The sequence below is a fragment of the Bombina bombina genome, chromosome 8 (assembly GCF_027579735.1).
Source record: "Bombina bombina isolate aBomBom1 chromosome 8, aBomBom1.pri, whole genome shotgun sequence".
NCBI lineage: Eukaryota > Metazoa > Chordata > Amphibia > Anura > Bombinatoridae > Bombina > Bombina bombina.
Genome location: NC_069506.1, coordinates 308,613,299 through 308,635,242, shown reverse-complemented (window position 1 = coordinate 308,635,242; position 21,944 = coordinate 308,613,299). Strand labels below are relative to the sequence as shown.

Below are 21,944 nucleotides of genomic sequence, written 5' to 3'. Positions count from 1 at the left end.
TTATTTTACAGGTAACTTTCAATTTATTTTAACTAGGTACAATAGCTATTAAATAGTTATTAACTATTTAATAGCTTACCTAGCTAAAATAAAGAGAAATTAACCTGTAAAATAAAAACTAACCTAAGTTACAATTACACCTAACACTACACTATACTTTAATAAATTATTCCTATTTAAAACTAAATACTTACCTGTAAAATAAACCCTAAGATAGCTACAATATAATTAATAATTACATTGTAGCTATCTTAGGATTTATATTTATTTTACAGGTAACTTTGTGTTTATTTTAGCTAGTTAGAATAGTTATTAAATAGTTATTAACTATTTAATAACTACCTAGCTAAAAGAAATACAAAATTACCTGTAAAATAAATCCTAACCTAAGTTACAATTAAACCTAACACTACACTATCATTAAATAAATTAAATAAACTTTTAAAAATATTACAACAATTTTAAGATACTTACACCTAATCTAAGCCCCCTAATAAAATACCAAACCCCCAAAATAAAAAAATGCCCTACCCTATTCTAAATTAAAAAAGTTCAAAGCTCTTTTACCTTACCAGCCCTTAAAAGGGCCATTTGTGGGGCATGCCCCAAAGAATTCAGCTCTTTTGCCTGTAAAAGAAAAATACAACCCCCCCAACATTAAAACCCACCACCCACATACCCCTAATCTAACCCAAACCCCCCTTAAAATAACCTAACACTAATCCCCTGAAGATCATCCTACCTTGTCTTCACTCAGCCAAGCAGCGATGGAACCGAAGAGGAGACCCGGAGCGGAAGAAGTTATCCTCCAAGCGGCGCTGAAGAATTCTTCCATCCGGCAGATGTCATCTTCCAAGAGGCGCTGAAGAAGTCTTCTATCCAGGCGATGTCATCTTCAAAGCGGGGTCTTCAATGTTCATCCCGCCGAAGTGGAACATCCTTCTTTACCGATGGACTACCGACGAATGAAGGCTCCTTTATGGGACGTCATCCAAGATGGCGTCCCTTCAATTCCGATTGGCTGATAGGATTCTATCAGCCAATCGGAATTAAGGTAGGAAAAATCTGATTGGCTGATTGAATCAGCCAATCAGATTCAAGTTCAATCCGATTGGCTGATCCAATCAGCCAATCAGATTGAGCTTGCATTCCTACCTTAATTCCGATTGGCTGATAGAATCCTATCAGCCAATCGGAATTGAAGGGACGCCATCTTGGATAACGTCCCTTAAAGGAGCCTTCATTCGTCGGTAGTCCGTCGGTAAAGAAGGATGTTCCGCATCGGCGGGATGAAGATTGAAGACCCCGCTTTGAAGATGACATCGCCCAGATAGAAGACTTCTACAGCGCCTCTTGGAAGATGACATCGCCCGTATGGAAGAATTCTTCAGCGCCGCTTGGAGGATCACTTCATCGGATGGAAGATTTCTTCAGCGCCGCTTGGAGGATAACTTCTTCCGCTCCGGGTCTCCTCTTCGGTTCCATCGCTGCTCGGCTGAGTGAAGACAAGGTAGGATGATCTTAAGGGGATTAGTGTTAGGTTATTTTATACCGTACATACATATACGGTATATATATGTATATGTATGTGTGTGTACACACATACCTTTAGACTTGAATATTTATGTTACGTATCTCTTAAAGCCCTTTGCCCTTACAAAAGTTTTTTGTAATACTTTTTCTTAGTTGCTGTTATTATGAGTGTAACTATACTTTCTAATGCATTTTTATTGTGTTTTGTGAAGCTGTTGCAAAACAGTTAACCAGAGCTCTGAGGACGCAGTATTCTTTCTAGCTTAAAATCCCGATTGCCCTCAGTAATCACGTATAATTTCAACTTGTTATACGAGAGGTAAACCCAATGCACGAAAACCCCCACGATAAACCAGTTTTCACTAGTGCATAACTGTTAATGCATCACTTGTAAACTAGGGCATGAGAGAATAAGACTATAACAAGGTCAGGTATTCAAAGAGCACAAGATATGTGCTAAAAAAGTAAAGAGAAGGGAATTGCAAGAAGAAAGGATTGCAAACCAGACAAAAGAGAAGACTAAATGCTACAAGAAGAGAAAGAAGGAGGGATGAAAGCTAAAGGGAGAAGAAATGATGTTACACAGATCACAAGAAATTATGAGAGAACTGAGAGAGAACTAGACTGAGCTTCAGAGACAGAATTATAACAAAGTCAAACAAGAGATAACAACAAAGAAGGACAAGGAAACAAAAGACAGCAGAAAGGACAAGAAACAAAGAAACAATTAAAAACAATAGAATAATAACTACAAAGGGAATGAAGAGGCAATAAAAAGAATATGGATAATTCAAAAAGAAAAGAAAATATAGATTATTACATAGAGAACAAAAGAGAGACGGATAAATAAGGGATGTGAGAGAGGGCTAAATAAGGGATGTGAGAGAGGGCTAAATAAGGGATGTGAGAGAGGGATAAATAAGGGGAGTGAGAGAGGGATAAATAAGGGATGTGAGAGAGGGATAAATAAGGGGAGTGAGAGAGGGATAAATAAGGGATGTGAGAGAGGGATAAATAAGGGATGTGAGAGAGGGATAAATAAGGGACGTGAGAGAGGGCTAAATAAGGGGAGTGAGAGAGGGATAAATAAGGGGAGTGAGAGAGGGATAAATAAGGGGAGTGAGAGAGGGATAAATAAGGGATGTGAGAGAGAGGGATAAATAAGGGATGTGAGAGAGGGATAAATAAGGGATGTGAGAGAGGGATAAATAAGGGATGTGAGAGAGGGATAAATAAGGGATGTGAGAGAGGGATAAATAAGGGATGTGAGAGAGGGATAAATAAGGGGAGTGAGAGAGGGATAAATAAGGGATGTGAGAGAGGGATAAATAAGGGATGTGAGAGAGGGATAAATAAGGGATGTGAGAGAGGGATAAATAAGGGGTGTGAGAGAGGGATAAATAAGGGATGTGAGAGAGGGATAAATAAGGGAGTGAGAGAGGGATAAATAAGGGATGTGAGAGAGGGATAAATAAGGGGAGTGAGAGAGGGATAAATAAGGGGAGTGAGAGAGGGATAAATAAGGGATGTGAGAGAGGGATAAATAAGGGGAGTGAGAGAGGGATAAATAAGGGATGTGAGAGAGGGATAAATAAGGGATATGAGAGAGGGATAAATAAGGGATGTGAGAGAGGGATAAATAAGGGATGTGAGAGAGGGATAAATAAGGGATGTGAGAGAGGGATAAATAAGGGATGTGAGAGAGGGATAAATAAGAGATGTGAGAGAGTGATAAACAAGGGAGTGAGAGAGGGATAAATAAGGGATATGAGAGAGGGATAAATAAGGGGAGTGAGAGAGGGATAAACAAGGGAGTGAGAGAGGGATAAATAAGGGATATGAGAGAGGGATAAATAAGGGGAGTGAGAGAGGGCTAAATAAGGGATGTAAGAGAGGGATAAATAAGGGATGTAAGAGAGGGATAAATAAGGGGAGTGAGAGAGGGATAAATAAGGGGATGTGAGAGAGGGATAAATAAGGGGTGTGAGAGAGGGATAAATAAGGGGATGTGAGAGAGGGATAAATAAGGGATGTGAGAGAGGGATAAATAAGGGAGTGAGAGAGGGATAAATAAGGGATGAGAGAGAGGGATAAATAAGGGATGTGAGAGAGAGGGATAAATAAGGGCCGTGAGAGAGGGATAAATAAGGGATGTGAGAGAGGGATAAATAAGGGAGTGAGAGAGGGATAAATAAGGGATGAGAGAGAGGGATAAATAAGGGCCGTGAGAGAGGGATAAATAAGGGATGTGAGAGAGGGATAAATAAGGGGAGTGAGAGAGGGATAAATAAGGGATGAGAGAGAGGGATAAATAAGGGGAGTGAGAGAGGGATAAATAAGGGATGTGAGAGAGGGATAAATAAGGGGAGTGAGAGAGGGATAAATAAGGGATGTGAGAGAGAGGGATAAATAAGGGCCGTGAGAGAGGGATAAATAAGGGATGTGAGAGAGGGATAAATAAGGGAGTGAGAGAGGGATAAATAAGGGATGAGAGAGAGGGATAAATAAGGGGAGTGAGAGAGGGATAAATAAGGGATGTGAGAGAGAGGGATAAATAAGGGCCGTGAGAGAGGGATAAATAAGGGATGTGAGAGAGGGATAAATAAGGGAGTGAGAGAGGGATAAATAAGGGATGAGAGAGAGGGATAAATAAGGGATGTGAGAGAGAGGGATAAATAAGGGATGTGAGAGAGGGATAAATAAGGGATGTGAGAGAGGGATAAATAAGGGAGTGAGAGAGGGATAAATAAGGGATGTGAGAGAGGGATAGATAAGGGATGTGAGAGAGGGATAAATAAGGGATGTGAGAGAGGGATAAATAAGGGATGTGAGAGAGGGCAAAATAAGGGAGTGAGAGAGGGATAAATAAGGGGAGTGAGAGAGGGATAAATAAGGGGAGTGAGAGAGGGATAAATAAGGGGAGTGAGAGAGGGATAAATAAGGGGAGTGAGAGAGGGATAAATAAGGGATGTGAGAGAGGGATAAATAAGGGATATGAGAGAGGGATAAATAAGGGATGTGAGAGAGGGATAAATAAGGGATGTGAGAGAGGGATAAATAAGGGATGTGAGAGAGGGATAAATAAGGGATGTGAGAGAGGGATAAATAAGAGATGTGAGAGAGTGATAAACAAGGGAGTGAGAGAGGGATAAATAAGGGATATGAGAGAGGGATAAATAAGGGGAGTGAGAGAGGGATAAACAAGGGAGTGAGAGAGGGATAAATAAGGGAGTGAGAGAGGGATAAATAAGGGATGTGAGAGAGGGATAAATAAGGGGAGTGAGAGAGGGATAAATAAGGGGAGTGAGAGAGGGATAAATAAGGGATGTGAGAGAGGGATAAATAAGGGATGTGAGAGAGGGATAAATAAGGGAGTGAGAGAGGGATAAATAAGGGATGAGAGAGAGGGATAAATAAGGGATGTGAGAGAGAGGGATAAATAAGGGCCGTGAGAGAGGGATAAATAAGGGATGTGAGAGAGGGATAAATAAGGGAGTGAGAGAGGGATAAATAAGGGATGAGAGAGAGGGATAAATAAGGGCCGTGAGAGAGGGATAAATAAGGGATGTGAGAGAGGGATAAATAAGGGGAGTGAGAGAGGGATAAATAAGGGATGAGAGAGAGGGATAAATAAGGGGAGTGAGAGAGGGATAAATAAGGGATGTGAGAGAGGGATAAATAAGGGGAGTGAGAGAGGGATAAATAAGGGATGTGAGAGAGAGGGATAAATAAGGGCCGTGAGAGAGGGATAAATAAGGGATGTGAGAGAGGGATAAATAAGGGAGTGAGAGAGGGATAAATAAGGGATGAGAGAGAGGGATAAATAAGGGGAGTGAGAGAGGGATAAATAAGGGATGTGAGAGAGAGGGATAAATAAGGGCCGTGAGAGAGGGATAAATAAGGGATGTGAGAGAGGGATAAATAAGGGAGTGAGAGAGGGATAAATAAGGGATGAGAGAGAGGGATAAATAAGGGATGTGAGAGAGAGGGATAAATAAGGGATGTGAGAGAGGGATAAATAAGGGATGTGAGAGAGGGATAAATAAGGGAGTGAGAGAGGGATAAATAAGGGATGTGAGAGAGGGATAGATAAGGGATGTGAGAGAGGGATAAATAAGGGATGTGAGAGAGGGATAAATAAGGGATGTGAGAGAGGGCAAAATAAGGGAGTGAGAGAGGGATAAATAAGGGGAGTGAGAGAGGGATAAATAAGGGGAGTGAGAGAGGGATAAATAAGGGGAGTGAGAGAGGGATAAATAAGGGATGTGAGAGAGGGATAAATAAGGGAGTGAGAGAGGGATAAAAAAAGGGATGTGAGAGAGGGATAAATAAGGGATGTGAGAGAGAGGGATAAATAAGGGATGTGAGAGAGGGATAAATAAGGGATGTGAGAGAGGGATAAATAAGGGAGTGAGAGAGGGAAAAATAAGGGATGTGAGAGAGGGATAGATAAGGGATGTGAGAGAGGGATAAATAAGGGATGTGAGAGAGGGATAAATAAGGGATGTGAGAGAGGGCAAAATAAGGGAGTGAGAGAGGGATAAATAAGGGGAGTGAGAGAGGGATAAATAAGGGATGTGAGAGAGGGATAAATAAGGGGAGTGAGAGAGGGATAAATAAGGGATGTGAGAGAGGGATAAATAAGAGATGTGAGAGAGTGATAAACAAGGGAGTGAGAGAGGGATAAATAAGGGATATGAGAGAGGGATAAATAAGGGGAGTGAGAGAGGGATAAACAAGGGAGTGAGAGAGGGATAAATAAGGGATATGAGAGAGGGATAAATAAGGGGAGTGAGAGAGGGCTAAATAAGGGATGTAAGAGAGGGATAAATAAGGGATGTAAGAGAGGGATAAATAAGGGGAGTGAGAGAGGGATAAATAAGGGGATGTGAGAGAGGGATAAATAAGGGGTGTGAGAGAGGGATAAATAAGGGGATGTGAGAGAGGGATAAATAAGGGATGTGAGAGAGGGATAAATAAGGGAGTGAGAGAGGGATAAATAAGGGATGAGAGAGGGCTAAATAAGGGATGTAAGAGAGGGATAAATAAGGGATGTAAGAGAGGGATAAATAAGGGGAGTGAGAGAGGGATAAATAAGGGGATGTGAGAGAGGGATAAATAAGGGGTGTGAGAGAGGGATAAATAAGGGGATGTGAGAGAGGGATAAATAAGGGATGTGAGAGAGGGATAAATAAGGGAGTGAGAGAGGGATAAATAAGGGATGAGAGAGAGGGATAAATAAGGGATGTGAGAGAGAGGGATAAATAAGGGCCGTGAGAGAGGGATAAATAAGGGATGTGAGAGAGGGATAAATAAGGGAGTGAGAGAGGGATAAATAAGGGATGAGAGAGAGGGATAAATAAGGGCCGTGAGAGAGGGATAAATAAGGGATGTGAGAGAGGGATAAATAAGGGGAGTGAGAGAGGGATAAATAAGGGATGAGAGAGAGGGATAAATAAGGGATGTGAGAGAGAGGGATAAATAAGGGATGTGAGAGAGGGATAAATAAGGGATGTGAGAGAGGGATAAATAAGGGAGTGAGAGAGGGATAAATAAGGGGAGTGAGAGAGGGATAAATAAGGGATGTGAGAGAGGGATAAATAAGGGGAGTGAGAGAGGGATAAATAAGGGATGTGAGAGAGAGGGATAAATAAGGGCCGTGAGAGAGGGATAAATAAGGGATGTGAGAGAGGGATAAATAAGGGAGTGAGAGAGGGATAAATAAGGGATGAGAGAGAGGGATAAATAAGGGGAGTGAGAGAGGGATAAATAAGGGATGTGAGAGAGAGGGATAAATAAGGGCCGTGAGAGAGGGATAAATAAGGGATGTGAGAGAGGGATAAATAAGGGAGTGAGAGAGGGATAAATAAGGGATGAGAGAGAGGGATAAATAAGGGATGTGAGAGAGAGGGATAAATAAGGGATGTGAGAGAGGGATAAATAAGGGATGTGAGAGAGGGATAAATAAGGGAGTGAGAGAGGGATAAATAAGGGATGTGAGAGAGGGATAAATAAGGGATGTGAGAGAGGGATAAATAAGGGATGTGAGAGAGGGATAAATAAGGGATGTGAGAGAGGGCAAAATAAGGGAGTGAGAGAGGGATAAATAAGGGGAGTGAGAGAGGGATAAATAAGGGGAGTGAGAGAGGGATAAATAAGGGGAGTGAGAGAGGGATAAATAAGGGATGTGAGAGAGGGATAAATAAGGGAGTGAGAGAGGGATAAAAAAAGGGATGTGAGAGAGGGATAAATAAGGGATGTGAGAGAGAGGGATAAATAAGGGATGTGAGAGAGGGATAAATAAGGGATGTGAGAGAGGGATAAATAAGGGAGTGAGAGAGGGAAAAATAAGGGATGTGAGAGAGGGATAGATAAGGGATGTGAGAGAGGGATAAATAAGGGATGTGAGAGAGGGATAAATAAGGGATGTGAGAGAGGGCAAAATAAGGGAGTGAGAGAGGGATAAATAAGGGGAGTGAGAGAGGGATAAATAAGGGATGTGAGAGAGGGATAAATAAGGGGAGTGAGAGAGGGATAAAAAAGGGGAGTGAGAGAGGGATAAAAAAGGGGAGTGAGAGAGGGATAAATAAGGGGAGTGAGAGAGGGATAAATAAGGGGAGTGAGAGAGGGCTAAATAAGGGATGTGAGAGAGGGATAAATAAGGGGAGTGAGAGAGGGATAAATAAGGGATGTGAGAGAGGGATAAATAAGGGATGTGAGAGAGGGATAAATAAGGGATGTGAGAGAGGGATAAAAAAGGGGAGTGAGAGAGGGATAAATAAGGGATGTGAGAGAGGGATAAATAAGGGATGTGAGAGAGGGATAAATAAGGGATGTGAGAGAGGGCTAAATAAGGGAGTGAGAGAGGGATAAATAAGGGATGTGAGAGAGGGCAAAATAAGGGAGTGAGAGAGGGATAAATAAGGGGAGTGCGAGAGGGATAAATAAGGGGATGTGAGAGAGGGATAAATAAGGGATGTGAGAGAGGGATAAATAAGGGAGTGAGAGAGGGATAAATAAGGGATGTGAGAGAGGGATAAATAAGGGATGTGAGAGAGGGATAAATAAGGGATGTGAGAGAGGGATAAATAAGGGATGTGAGAGAGGGATAAATAAGGTATGTGAGAGAGGCATAAATAAGGGATGTGAGAGAGGGATAAATAAGGGATGTGAGAGAGGGATAAATAAGGGATGTGAGAGAGGGATAAATAAGGGATGTGAGAGAGGGATAAATAAGGGATGTGAGAGAGGGATAAATAATGGATGTGAGAGAGGGCTAAATAAGGGGAGTGAGAGAGGGCTAAATAAGGGATGTGAGAGAGGGATAAATAAGGGGAGTGAGAGAGGGCTAAATAAGGGGAGTGAGAGAGGGCTAAATAAGGGATGTGAGAGAGGGCTAAATAAGGGATGTGAGAGAGGGATAAATAAGGGATGTGAGAGAGGGCTAAATAAGGGGAGTGAGAGAGGGCTAAATAAGGGATGTGAGAGAGGCATAAATAAGGACAGTGAGAGAGCGATAAATAAGGGATGTGAGAGAGGGATAAAAAAGGGGAGTGAGAGAGGGATAAATAAGGGATGTGAGAGAGGGATAAATAAGGGATGTGAGAGAGGGCTAAATAAGGGAGTGAGAGAGGGCTAAATAAGGGATGTGAGAGAGGGATAAATAAGGGGAGTGAGAGAGGAATAAATAAGGGATGTGAGAGAGGGATAAATAAGGGGAGTGAGAGTGGGATAAATAAGGGATGTGAGAGAGGGATAAATAAGGGATGTGAGAGAGGGATAAATAAGGGATGTGAGAGAGAGGGATAAATAAGGGAGTGAGAGAGGGCTAAATAAGGGATGTGAGAGAGGGATAAATAAGGGATGTGAGAGAGGGCTAAATAAGGGATGTGAGAGAGGGAAAAATAAGGGAGTGAGAAAGGGCAAAATAAGGGATGTGAGAGAGGGATAAATAAGGGGAGTGAGAGAGGGATAAATAAGGGATGTGAGAGAGGGCTAAATAAGGGATGTGAGAGAGGGATAAATAAGGGACGTGAGAGAGGCATAAATAAGGGATGTGAGAGAGAGGGATAAATAAGGGGAGTGAGAGAGGGATAAATAAGGGGATGTGAGAGAGGGATAAATAAGGGGATGTGAGAGAGGGATAAATAAGGGATGTGAGAGAGGGATAAATAAGGGCCGTGAGAGAGGGATATATAAGGGAGGTGAGAGAGGGATAAATAAGGGATGTGAGAGAGGGATAAATAAGGGATGTGAGAGAGGGATAAATAAGGGATGTGAGAGAGGGATAAATAAGGGATGTGAGAGAGGGATAAATAAGGGCCGTGAGAGAGGGATAAATAAGGGATGTGAGAGAGGGCTAAATAAGGGATGTGAGAGAGGGCTAAATAAGGGATGTGAGAGAGGGATAAATAAGGGATGTGAGAGAGGGATACATAAGGGGTGTGAGAGAGGGATAAATAAGGGGAGTGAGAGAGGGATAAATAAGGGATGTGAGAGAGGGATAAATAAGGGATGTGAGAGAGGGATAAATAAGGGATGTGAGAGAGGGATAAATAAGGGATGTGAGAGAGGGATAAATAAGGGGAGTGAGAGAGGGCTAAATAAGGGATGTAAGAGAGGGATAAATAAGGGATGTAAGAGAGGGATAAATAAGGGGAGTGAGAGAGGGATAAATAAGGGGATGTGAGAGAGGGATAAATAAGGGGTGTGAGAGAGGGATAAATAAGGGGATGTGAGAGAGGGATAAATAAGGGATGTGAGAGAGGGATAAATAAGGGAGTGAGAGAGGGATAAATAAGGGATGAGAGAGAGGGATAAATAAGGGATGTGAGAGAGAGGGATAAATAAGGGCCGTGAGAGAGGGATAAATAAGGGATGTGAGAGAGGGATAAATAAGGGAGTGAGAGAGGGATAAATAAGGGATGAGAGAGAGGGATAAATAAGGGCCGTGAGAGAGGGATAAATAAGGGATGTGAGAGAGGGATAAATAAGGGGAGTGAGAGAGGGATAAATAAGGGATGAGAGAGAGGGATAAATAAGGGGAGTGAGAGAGGGATAAATAAGGGATGTGAGAGAGGGATAAATAAGGGGAGTGAGAGAGGGATAAATAAGGGATGTGAGAGAGAGGGATAAATAAGGGCCGTGAGAGAGGGATAAATAAGGGATGTGAGAGAGGGATAAATAAGGGAGTGAGAGAGGGATAAATAAGGGATGAGAGAGAGGGATAAATAAGGGGAGTGAGAGAGGGATAAATAAGGGATGTGAGAGAGAGGGATAAATAAGGGCCGTGAGAGAGGGATAAATAAGGGATGTGAGAGAGGGATAAATAAGGGAGTGAGAGAGGGATAAATAAGGGATGTGAGAGAGAGGGATAAATAAGGGATGTGAGAGAGGGATAAATAAGGGATGTGAGAGAGGGATAAATAAGGGATGTGAGAGAGGGATAAATAAGGGAGTGAGAGAGGGATAAATAAGGGATGTGAGAGAGGGATAGATAAGGGATGTGAGAGAGGGATAAATAAGGGATGTGAGAGAGGGATAAATAAGGGATGTGAGAGAGGGCAAAATAAGGGAGTGAGAGAGGGATAAATAAGGGGAGTGAGAGAGGGATAAATAAGGGGAGTGAGAGAGGGATAAATAAGGGGAGTGAGAGAGGGATAAATAAGGGATGTGAGAGAGGGATAAATAAGGGAGTGAGAGAGGGATAAAAAAAGGGATGTGAGAGAGGGATAAATAAGGGATGTGAGAGAGAGGGATAAATAAGGGATGTGAGAGAGGGATAAATAAGGGATGTGAGAGAGGGATAAATAAGGGAGTGAGAGAGGGAAAAATAAGGGATGTGAGAGAGGGATAGATAAGGGATGTGAGAGAGGGATAAATAAGGGATGTGAGAGAGGGATAAATAAGGGATGTGAGAGAGGGCAAAATAAGGGAGTGAGAGAGGGATAAATAAGGGGAGTGAGAGAGGGATAAATAAGGGATGTGAGAGAGGGATAAATAAGGGGAGTGAGAGAGGGATAAAAAAGGGGAGTGAGAGAGGGATAAAAAAGGGGAGTGAGAGAGGGATAAATAAGGGATGTGAGAGAGGGCTAAATAAGGGATGTGAGAGAGGGATAAATAAGGGGAGTGAGAGAGGGATAAATAAGGGATGTGAGAGAGGGATAAATAAGGGATGTGAGAGAGGGATAAAAAAGGGGAGTGAGAGAGGGATAAATAAGGGATGTGAGAGAGGGATAAATAAGGGATGTGAGAGAGGGATAAATAAGGGATGTGAGAGAGGGATAAATAAGGGATGTGAGAGAGGGCTAAATAAGGGAGTGAGAGAGGGATAAATAAGGGATGTGAGAGAGGGCAAAATAAGGGAGTGAGAGAGGGATAAATAAGGGGAGTGCGAGAGGGATAAATAAGGGGATGTGAGAGAGGGATAAATAAGGGATGTGAGAGAGGGATAAATAAGGGAGTGAGAGAGGGATAAATAAGGGATGTGAGAGAGGGATAAATAAGGGATGTGAGAGAGGGATAAATAAGGGATGTGAGAGAGGGATAAATAAGGGATGTGAGAGAGGGATAAATAAGGTATGTGAGAGAGGCATAAATAAGGGATGTGAGAGAGGGATAAATAAGGGATGTGAGAGAGGGATAAATAAGGGATGTGAGAGAGGGATAAATAAGGGATGTGAGAGAGGGATAAATAAGGGATGTGAGAGAGGGATAAATAATGGATGTGAGAGAGGGCTAAATAAGGGGAGTGAGAGAGGGCTAAATAAGGGATGTGAGAGAGGGATAAATAAGGGGAGTGAGAGAGGGCTAAATAAGGGGAGTGAGAGAGGGCTAAATAAGGGATGTGAGAGAGGGCTAAATAAGGGATGTGAGAGAGGGATAAATAAGGGATGTGAGAGAGGGCTAAATAAGGGGAGTGAGAGAGGGCTAAATAAGGGATGTGAGAGAGGCATAAATAAGGACAGTGAGAGAGCGATAAATAAGGGATGTGAGAGAGGGATAAAAAAGGGGAGTGAGAGAGGGATAAATAAGGGATGTGAGAGAGGGATAAATAAGGGATGTGAGAGAGGGCTAAATAAGGGAGTGAGAGAGGGCTAAATAAGGGATGTGAGAGAGGGATAAATAAGGGGAGTGAGAGAGGAATAAATAAGGGATGTGAGAGAGGGATAAATAAGGGGAGTGAGAGTGGGATAAATAAGGGATGTGAGAGAGGGATAAATAAGGGATGTGAGAGAGGGATAAATAAGGGATGTGAGAGAGAGGGATAAATAAGGGAGTGAGAGAGGGCTAAATAAGGGATGTGAGAGAGGGATAAATAAGGGATGTGAGAGAGGGCTAAATAAGGGATGTGAGAGAGGGAAAAATAAGGGAGTGAGAGAGGGCAAAATAAGGGATGTGAGAGAGGGATAAATAAGGGGAGTGAGAGAGGGATAAATAAGGGATGTGAGAGAGGGCTAAATAAGGGATGTGAGAGAGGGATAAATAAGGGACGTGAGAGAGGCATAAATAAGGGATGTGAGAGAGAGGGATAAATAAGGGGAGTGAGAGAGGGATAAATAAGGGGATGTGAGAGAGGGATAAATAAGGGGATGTGAGAGAGGGATAAATAAGGGATGTGAGAGAGGGATAAATAAGGGCCGTGAGAGAGGGATATATAAGGGAGGTGAGAGAGGGATAAATAAGGGATGTGAGAGAGGGATAAATAAGGGATGTGAGAGAGGGATAAATAAGGGATGTGAGAGAGGGATAAATAAGGGATGTGAGAGAGGGATAAATAAGGGCCGTGAGAGAGGGATAAATAAGGGATGTGAGAGAGGGCTAAATAAGGGATGTGAGAGAGGGATACATAAGGGGTGTGAGAGAGGGATAAATAAGGGGAGTGAGAGAGGGATAAATAAGGGATGTGAGAGAGGGATAAATAAGGGATGTGAGAGAGGGATAAATAAGGGATGTGAGAGAGGGATAAATAAGGGATGTGAGAGAGGGATAAATAAGGGATGTGAGAGAGGGATAAATAAGGGATGTGAGAGAGGGATAAATAAGGGCCGTGAGAGAGGGATAAATAAGGGATGTGAGAGAGGGATAAATAAGGGATGTGAGAGAGGGATAAATAAGGGATGTGAGAGAGGGATAAATAAGGGATGTGAGAGAGGGATAAATAAGGGATGTGAGAGAGGGATAAATAAGGGATGTGAGAGAGGGATAAATAAGGGATGTGAGAGAGGGATAAATAAGGGATGTGAGAGAGGGATAAAAAAGGGGAGTGAGAGAGGGATAAATAAGGGATGTGAGAGAGGGATAAATAAGGGATGTGAGAGAGGGCTAAATAAGGGGAGTGAGAGAGGGCTAAATAAGGGATGTGAGAGAGGGATAAATAAGGGGAGTGAGAGAGGAATAAATAAGGGATGTGAGAGAGGGATAAATAAGGGGAGTGAGAGTGGGATAAATAAGGGATGTGAGAGAGGGATAAATAAGGGATGTGAGAGAGGGATAAATAAGGGATGTGAGAGAGAGGGATAAATAAGGGAGTGAGAGAGGGCTAAATAAGGGATGTGAGAGAGGGATAAATAAGGGATGTGAGAGAGGGCTAAATAAGGGATGTGAGAGAGGGAAAAATAAGGGAGTGAGAGAGGGCAAAATAAGGGATGTGAGAGAGGGATAAATAAGGGGAGTGAGAGAGGGATAAATAAGGGATGTGAGAGAGGGCTAAATAAGGGATGTGAGAGAGGGATAAATAAGGGACGTGAGAGAGGCATAAATAAGGGATGTGAGAGAGAGGGATAAATAAGGGGAGTGAGAGAGGGATAAATAAGGGGATGTGAGAGAGGGATAAATAAGGGGATGTGAGAGAGGGATAAATAAGGGATGTGAGAGAGGGATAAATAAGGGCCGTGAGAGAGGGATATATAAGGGAGGTGAGAGAGGGATAAATAAGGGATGTGAGAGAGGGATAAATAAGGGATGTGAGAGAGGGATAAATAAGGGATGTGAGAGAGGGATAAATAAGGGCCGTGAGAGAGGGATAAATAAGGGATGTGAGAGAGGGCTAAATAAGGGATGTGAGAGAGGGATAAATAAGGGATGTGAGAGAGGGATAAATAAGGGATGTGAGAGAGGGATACATAAGGGGTGTGAGAGAGGGATAAATAAGGGGAGTGAGAGAGGGATAAATAAGGGATGTGAGAGAGGGATAAATAAGGGATGTGAGAGAGGGATAAATAAGGGATGTGAGAGAGGGATAAATAAGGGATGTGAGAGAGGGATAAATAAGGGATGTGAGAGAGGGATAAATAAGGGCCGTGAGAGAGGGATAAATAAGGGATGTGAGAGAGGGATAAATAAGGGATGTGAGAGAGGGATAAATAAGGGATGTGAGAGAGGGATAAATAAGGGATGTGAGAGAGGGATAAATAAGGGATGTGAGAGAGGGATAAATAAGGGATGTGAGAGAGGGCTAAATAAGGGGAGTGAGAGAGGGCTAAATAAGGGATGTGAGAGAGGGATAAATAAGGGGAGTGAGAGAGGGCTAAATAAGGGATGTGAGAGAGGGCTAAATAAGGGGAGTGAGAGAGGGCTAAATAAGGGATGTGAGAGAGGGCTAAATAAGGGATGTGAGAGAGGGATAAATAAGGGATGTGAGAGAGGGCTAAATAAGGGGAGTGAGAGAGGGCTAAATAAGGGATGTGAGAGAGGGATAAATAAGGGGAGTGAGAGAGGGATAAATAAGGGATGTGAGAGAGGGATAAAAAAGGGGAGTGAGAGAGGGATAAAAAAGGGATGTGAGAGAGGGATAAATAAGGGATGTGAGAGAGGGCTAAATAAGGGAGTGAGAGAGGGCTAAATAAGGGATGTGAGAGAGGGATAAATAAGGGGAGTGAGAGAGGAATAAATAAGGGATGTGAGAGAGGGATAAATAAGGGGAGTGAGAGAGGGATAAATAAGGGATGTGAGAGAGGGATAAATAAGGGATGTGAGAGAGGGATAAATAAGGGATGTGAGAGAGAGGGATAAATAAGGGAGTGAGAGAGGGCTAAATAAGGGATGTGAGAGAGGGATAAATAAGGGATGTGAGAGAGGGCTAAATAAGGGATGTGAGAGAGGGCAAAATAAGGGAGTGAGAGAGGGCTAAATAAGGGATGTGAGAGAGGGATAAATAAGGGGAGTGAGAGAGGGATAAATAAGGGATGTGAGAGAGGGCTAAATAAGGGATGTGAGAGAGGGATAAATAAGGGACGTGAGAGAGGCATAAATAAGGGATGTGAGAGAGAGGGATAAATAAGGGGAGTGAGAGAGGGATAAATAAGGGGATGTGAGAGAGGGATAAATAAGGGGATGTGAGAGAGGGATAAATAAGGGATGTGAGAGAGGGATAAATAAGGGCCGTGAGAGAGGGATAAATAAGGGATGTGAGAGAGGGATAAATAAGGGATGTGAGAGAGGGATAAATAAGGGATGTGAGAGAGGGATAAATAAGGGATGTGAGAGAGGGATAAATAAGGGATGTGAGAGAGGGATAAATAAGGGCCGTGAGAGAGGGATAAATAAGGGATGTGAGAGAGGGATAAATAAGGGATGTGAGAGAGGGATAAATAAGGGATGTGAGAGAGGGATACATAAGGGGTGTGAGAGAGGGATAAATAAGGGGAGTGAGAGAGGGATAAATAAGGGATGTGAGAGAGGGATAAATAAGGGATGTGAGAGAGGGATAAATAAGGGATGTGAGAAAGGGATAAATAAGGGATGTGAGAGAGGGATAAATAAGGGCCGTGAGAGAGGGATAAATAAGGGATGTGAGAGAGGGATAAATAAGGGATGTGAGAGAGGGATAAATAAGGGATGTGAGAGAGGGATAAATAAGGGATGTGAGAGAGGGCTAAATAAGGGATGTGAGAGAGGGCTAAATAAGGGGAGTGAGAGAGGGCTAAATAAGGGATGTGAGAGAGGGATAAATAAGGGGAGTGAGAGAGGGCTAAATAAGGGATATGAGAGAGGGATAAATAAGGGGAGTGAGAGAGGGCTAAATAAGGGATGTGAGAGAGGGCTAAATAAGGGATGTGAGAGAGGGATAAATAAGGGATGTGAGAGAGGGCTAAATAAGGGGAGTGAGAGAGGGCTAAATAAGGGATGTGAGAGAGGGATAAATAAGGGGAGTGAGAGAGGGATAAATAAGGGATGTGAGAGAGGGATAAAAAAGGGGAGTGAGAGAGGGATAAATAAGGGATGTGAGAGAGGGATAAATAAGGGATGTGAGAGAGGGCTAAATAAGGGAGTGAGAGAGGGCTAAATAAGGGATGTGAGAGAGGGATAAATAAGGGGAGTGAGAGAGGAATAAATAAGGGATGTGAGAGAGGGATAAATAAGGGGAGTGAGAGAGGGATAAATAAGGGATGTGAGAGAGGGATAAATAAGGGATGTGAGAGAGGGATAAATAAGGGATGTGAGAGAGAGGGATAAATAAGGGAGTGAGAGAGGGCTAAATAAGGGATGTGAGAGAGGGATAAATAAGGGATGTGAGAGAGGGCTAAATAAGGGATGTGAGAGAGGGCAAAATAAGGGAGTGAGAGAGGGCTAAATAAGGGATGTGAGAGAGGGATAAATAAGGGGAGTGAGAGAGGGATAAATAAGGGATGTGAGAGAGGGCTAAATAAGGGATGTGAGAAAGGGATAAATAAGGGACGTGAGAGAGGCATAAATAAGGGATGTGAGAGAGAGGGATAAATAAGGGGAGTGAGAGAGGGATAAATAAGGGGATGTGAGAGAGGGATAAATAAGGGGATGTGAGAGAGGGATAAATAAGGGCCGTGAGAGAGGGATAAATAAGGGATGTGAGAGAGGGATAAATAAGGGATGTGAGAGAGGGATAAATAAGGGATGTGAGAGAGGGATAAATAAGGGATGTGAGAGAGGGATAAATAAGGGCCGTGAGAGAGGGATAAATAAGGGATGTGAGAGAGGGATAAATAAGGGATGTGAGAGAGGGATAAATAAGGGATGTGAGAGAGGGATAAATAAGGGATGTGAGAGAGGGATAAATAAGGGGTGTGAGAGAGGGATAAATAAGGGGTGTGAGAGAGGGATAAATAAGGGGAGTGAGAGAGGGATAAATAAGCGATGTGAGAGAGGGATAAATAAGGGATGTGAGAGAGGGATAAATAAGGGATGTGAGAGAGGGATAAATAAGGGCCGTGAGAGAGGGATAAATAAGGGATGTGAGAGAGGGATAAATAAGGGACGTGAGAGAGGGATAAATAAGGGATGTGAGAGAGGGATAAATAAGGGGAGTGAGAGAGGGATAAATAAGGGATGTGAGAGAGGGATAAATAAGGGATGTGAGAGAGGGATAAATAAGGGATGTGAGAGAGGGATAAATAAGGGATGTGAGAGAGGGATAAATAAGGGGAGTGAGAGAGGGATAAATAAGGGATGTGAGAGAGGGATAAATAAGGGATGTGAGAGAGGGATAAATAAGGGGAGTGAGAGAGGGATAAATAAGGGATGTGAGAGAGGGATAAATAAGGGATGTGAGAGAGGGATAAATAAGGGGTGTGAGAGAGGGATAAATAAGGGGAGTGAGAGAGGGATAAATAAGGGATGTGAGAGAGGGATAAATAAGGGATGTGAGAGAGGGATAAATAAGGGATGTGAGAGAGGGATAAATAAGGGATGTGAGAGAGGGATAAATAAGGGATGTGAGCGAGGGATAAATAAGGGATGTGAGAGAGGGATAAATAAGGGATGTGAGAGAGGGATAAATAAGGGCCGTGAGAGAGGGATAAATAAGGGATGTGAGAGAGAGGGAAAAATAAGGGACGTGAGAGAGGGATAAATAAGGGACGTGAGAGAGGGATATATAAGGGATGTGAGAGAGAGGGATAAATAAGGGACGTGAGAGAGGGATAAATAAGGGATGTGAGAGAGGGATAAATAAGGGAGTGAAAGAGGGATATATAAGGGATGTGAGAGAGGGATAAATAAGGGATGTGAGAGAGGGATAAAGAAGGGATATGAGAGAGAGCTAAATAAAGTAATGAGAGAGAGCTAAATAAAGGAGTGAGAGAGATATAAATAAGGCGACTCAGAGAGGGATAAATAAGGAATATGAGAGAGGGATAAAGAAGGCAACTCAGAGAGGGATAAATAAGGAATATGAGAGAGGGATAAATAAGGGATGTGAGAGAGGGATAAATAAGGGATGTGAGAGAGGGATAAATAAGGCGACTCAGAGAGGGATAAATAAGGAATATGAGAGAGGGTTAAATAAGGGATGTGAGAGAGGGATAAATAAGGGACGTGAGAGAGGGATAAATAAGGGATGTGAGAGAGGGATAAAGAAGGGATATGAGAGAGGGATAAATAAGGGATGTGAGAGAGGGATAAATAAGGCAACTCAGAGAGGGATAAATAAGGAATATGAGAGAGGGATAAATAAGGGATGTGAGAGAGGGATAAATAAGGGATGTGAGAGAGGGATAAATAAGGGATGTGAGAGAGGGATAAATAAGGGAGTGAGAGAGGGATAAATAAGGGATGTAAGAGAGGGATAAATAAAGCAACTCAGAGAGGGATAAATAAGGAATATGAGAGAGGGATAAATAAGGGATGTGAGAGAGGGATAAATAAGGGATGTGAGAGAGGGATAAATAAGGCGACTCAGAGAGGGATAAATAAGGAATATGAAAGAGGGATAAATAAGGGATGTGAGAGAGGGATAAATAAGGGATGTGAGAGAGGGATAAATATGGGACGTGAGAGAGGGATAAATAAGGGATGTGAGAGAGGGATAAAGAAGGGATATGAGAGAGAGCTAAATAAAGGAGTGAGAGAGGGATAAATAAGGCGACTCAGAGAGGGATAAATAAGGAATATGAGAGAGGGATAAATAAAGGAGTGAGAGAGGGATAAATAAGGCGACTCAGAGAGGGATAAATAAGGAATATGAGAGAGGGATAAATAAAGGAGTGAGAGAGGGATAAATAAGGGAATATGAGAGAGGGATAAATAAGGGAATATGAGAGAGGGATAAATAAGGGATGTGAGAGAGGGATAAATAAGGGAATATGAGAGAGGGATAAATAAGGGATGTGAGAGAGGGATAAATAAGGAATATGAGAAAGGGATAAATAAGGGATGTGAGAGAGGGATAAATAAGGGGAGTGAGAGAGGGATAAATAAGGCGACTCAGAGAGGGATAAATAAGGGATATGAGAGAGAGCTAAATAAAGGAGTGAGAGAGGGATAAATAAGGCGACTCAGAGAGGGATAAATAAGGAATATGAGAGAGGGATAAATAAAGGAGTGAGAGAGGGATAAATAAGGCGACTCAGAGAGGGATAAATAAGCGAATATGAGAGAGGGATAAATAAGGGATGTGAGAGAGGGATAAATAAGGGGAGTGAGAGAGGGATAAATAAGGGGAGTGAGAGAGGGATAAATAAGGGGAGTGAGAGAGGGATAAATAAGGGATGTGAGAGAGGGATAAATAAGGGATGTGAGAGAGGGATAAATAAGGGATGTGAGAGAGGGATAAATAAGGGATGTGAGAGAGGGATAAATAAGGAATATGAGAGAGGGATAAATAAGGGATGTGAGAGAGGGATAAATAAGGTATGTGAGAGAGGGATAAATAAGGTATGTGAGAGAGGGTTAATGAAGAGATGGCTAGAGAGGGCTAATGAGGGAATGTGTGCTCATTTGTTTTCTGCAACAATGTTTCAGGTGATATTGCTACAGTCATATCATCTCTATGGCAACATTTCCATAAGAACCAATACTATTAACACAACAGTGTTTAACAGAGAAAACATATTTCATGAGAAATATACATATTGTTTTAGAAATAGGAACAAGCAGCCATGCAAAGGGACTTAAAAATAAAATAGTAACTTATATAAGATCAGAAAGAAGTAATTCAGACAAAATCTGCAAGAGTTAAGAAAGAAATATAGCCACAAGTGCTGCAGACCAAGCAAGTAAGAAGAGGGTGCAACATATGAGTCAGTGACCCATCTAAGGTTGATGCACAAAGTGAAAGAACAAAACCAGCTCATATCAGCGAATGTAGCGTATTAGGAAGACGAGGACTGAGGAACTAAGCACAAAAGTTGCAAGATTAGTTGTGCAGAGAAGAAAATAAAATCTGAGAAAGGAGACAGGACCAGAAATCTTATGAAACCCAGTGGGTCCAATCACAATAAGCTGGAATGGTGCCCGGAAACATCAGTATATTTGTTATCCCAATACATTTATGGGGTTCCATAACAAGACTTAAAAAACTGATTAAAGCAGTAGACAGAAGGCTGGAGGCAAGGGGTGCAGGAAGCCCGGTGGAGAGTCAGGAGGACAGTACAACATTACTAACCTTTAAGGGGGGTATAGACATCTGTGATCTCTTCTAAAAAACAAACAAACAAACAATAGGTAGTTAGGGACGAAGGTAACACAGAATTATTGGAGTTGGAAATAAGAGCACAGTTTTAAAGCCAGTGGTGGTTCTACAGAGTGGCTGGCGATGTTGTGCACCCCAGTTCATTATTCCAACACTCCCAACCACAAAGCTAACAACTGCCTTGAATTTGTGAGGAAATGCTTTTTTAACATGTTCAGGTCTTTGCTCTGAAGATGGAGTGAGCTTAAAGTAAGAGTAGGGCAGAAGAAATTGGCAGCACCAGTTTTACCCTGCACCCTTGATATTTAGATTTGAACTCACTTGTGTTTACAGTCTCAAATCTAGAACCACCAATGGCTGCATTATATTAACACTTTGGCTGCCAGTTAGGGTTACAACAAAGTCTTTCCAGCAGCTAAAGTGTTAAAGATTTATGGAGACCAGTCGTGTCTCAGATGGATTAATAAAATCCATCCTGACCTGACAATTCTGATGAATTCTCTATTCATAAAGAATGGAATTAACGTTAATACTTTAAGCACAGTACAGCTCATGATATATATATAGAATGCAATTAGCTAGTGTGCTGGTTTGCACATGGTTTTCATATCTCTCTGTTATACACACAGGCTAATTGGCCTGATAAATAAATAAATAACATCTCTGTAAATTATATACATACATCATAGACACTGCAGACCAGGGACATACGACCTTAGATATATACATTAAAAACCAACAATTAAACAAAAGGACATAGTGTCACCCTAAAGCCTGGTGAAGCCTGCGTAACCAGTCTATAGCCTTAGAAAACCTTAAGAGAATTCAAAATTAAACATTTATGATTCCAGCAGAGAATACAGTTTTTAAAAATAACTATTTAAATTTCTCTTGGTGTTGTTTGTTAAAAATTACTTCTTTAAATATGAGCAAAGGCTCGGCAAAACATTGTGCTTAAAGGGACATTAAACCCAAAAATGTTCTTTCATGATTCAGACAGAGAATACAATTGTAAACAACATTC

The 21,944-nt window shown here is 42.1% G+C and overlaps 1 protein-coding gene across 2 annotated transcripts in view; it reads right to left on the bottom strand.

The window, feature by feature from the left end:
• LOC128639231 (neurotrimin) overlaps positions 1 to 21,944 on the bottom strand; it is an 878,190-nt gene that overhangs the window by 46,327 nt on the left and 809,919 nt on the right. The window contains exon 7 of one of the 2 annotated variants that reach the window (XM_053691506.1): positions 20,894 to 20,926. The exons of the other annotated variant lie outside the window; for it this stretch is intronic. Within the exon in view, the coding sequence (XP_053547481.1) occupies positions 20,894 to 20,926 (33 nt within the window). The remainder of the gene's footprint in view (positions 1 to 20,893; positions 20,927 to 21,944) is intronic. 2 annotated transcript variants of the gene reach the window in all.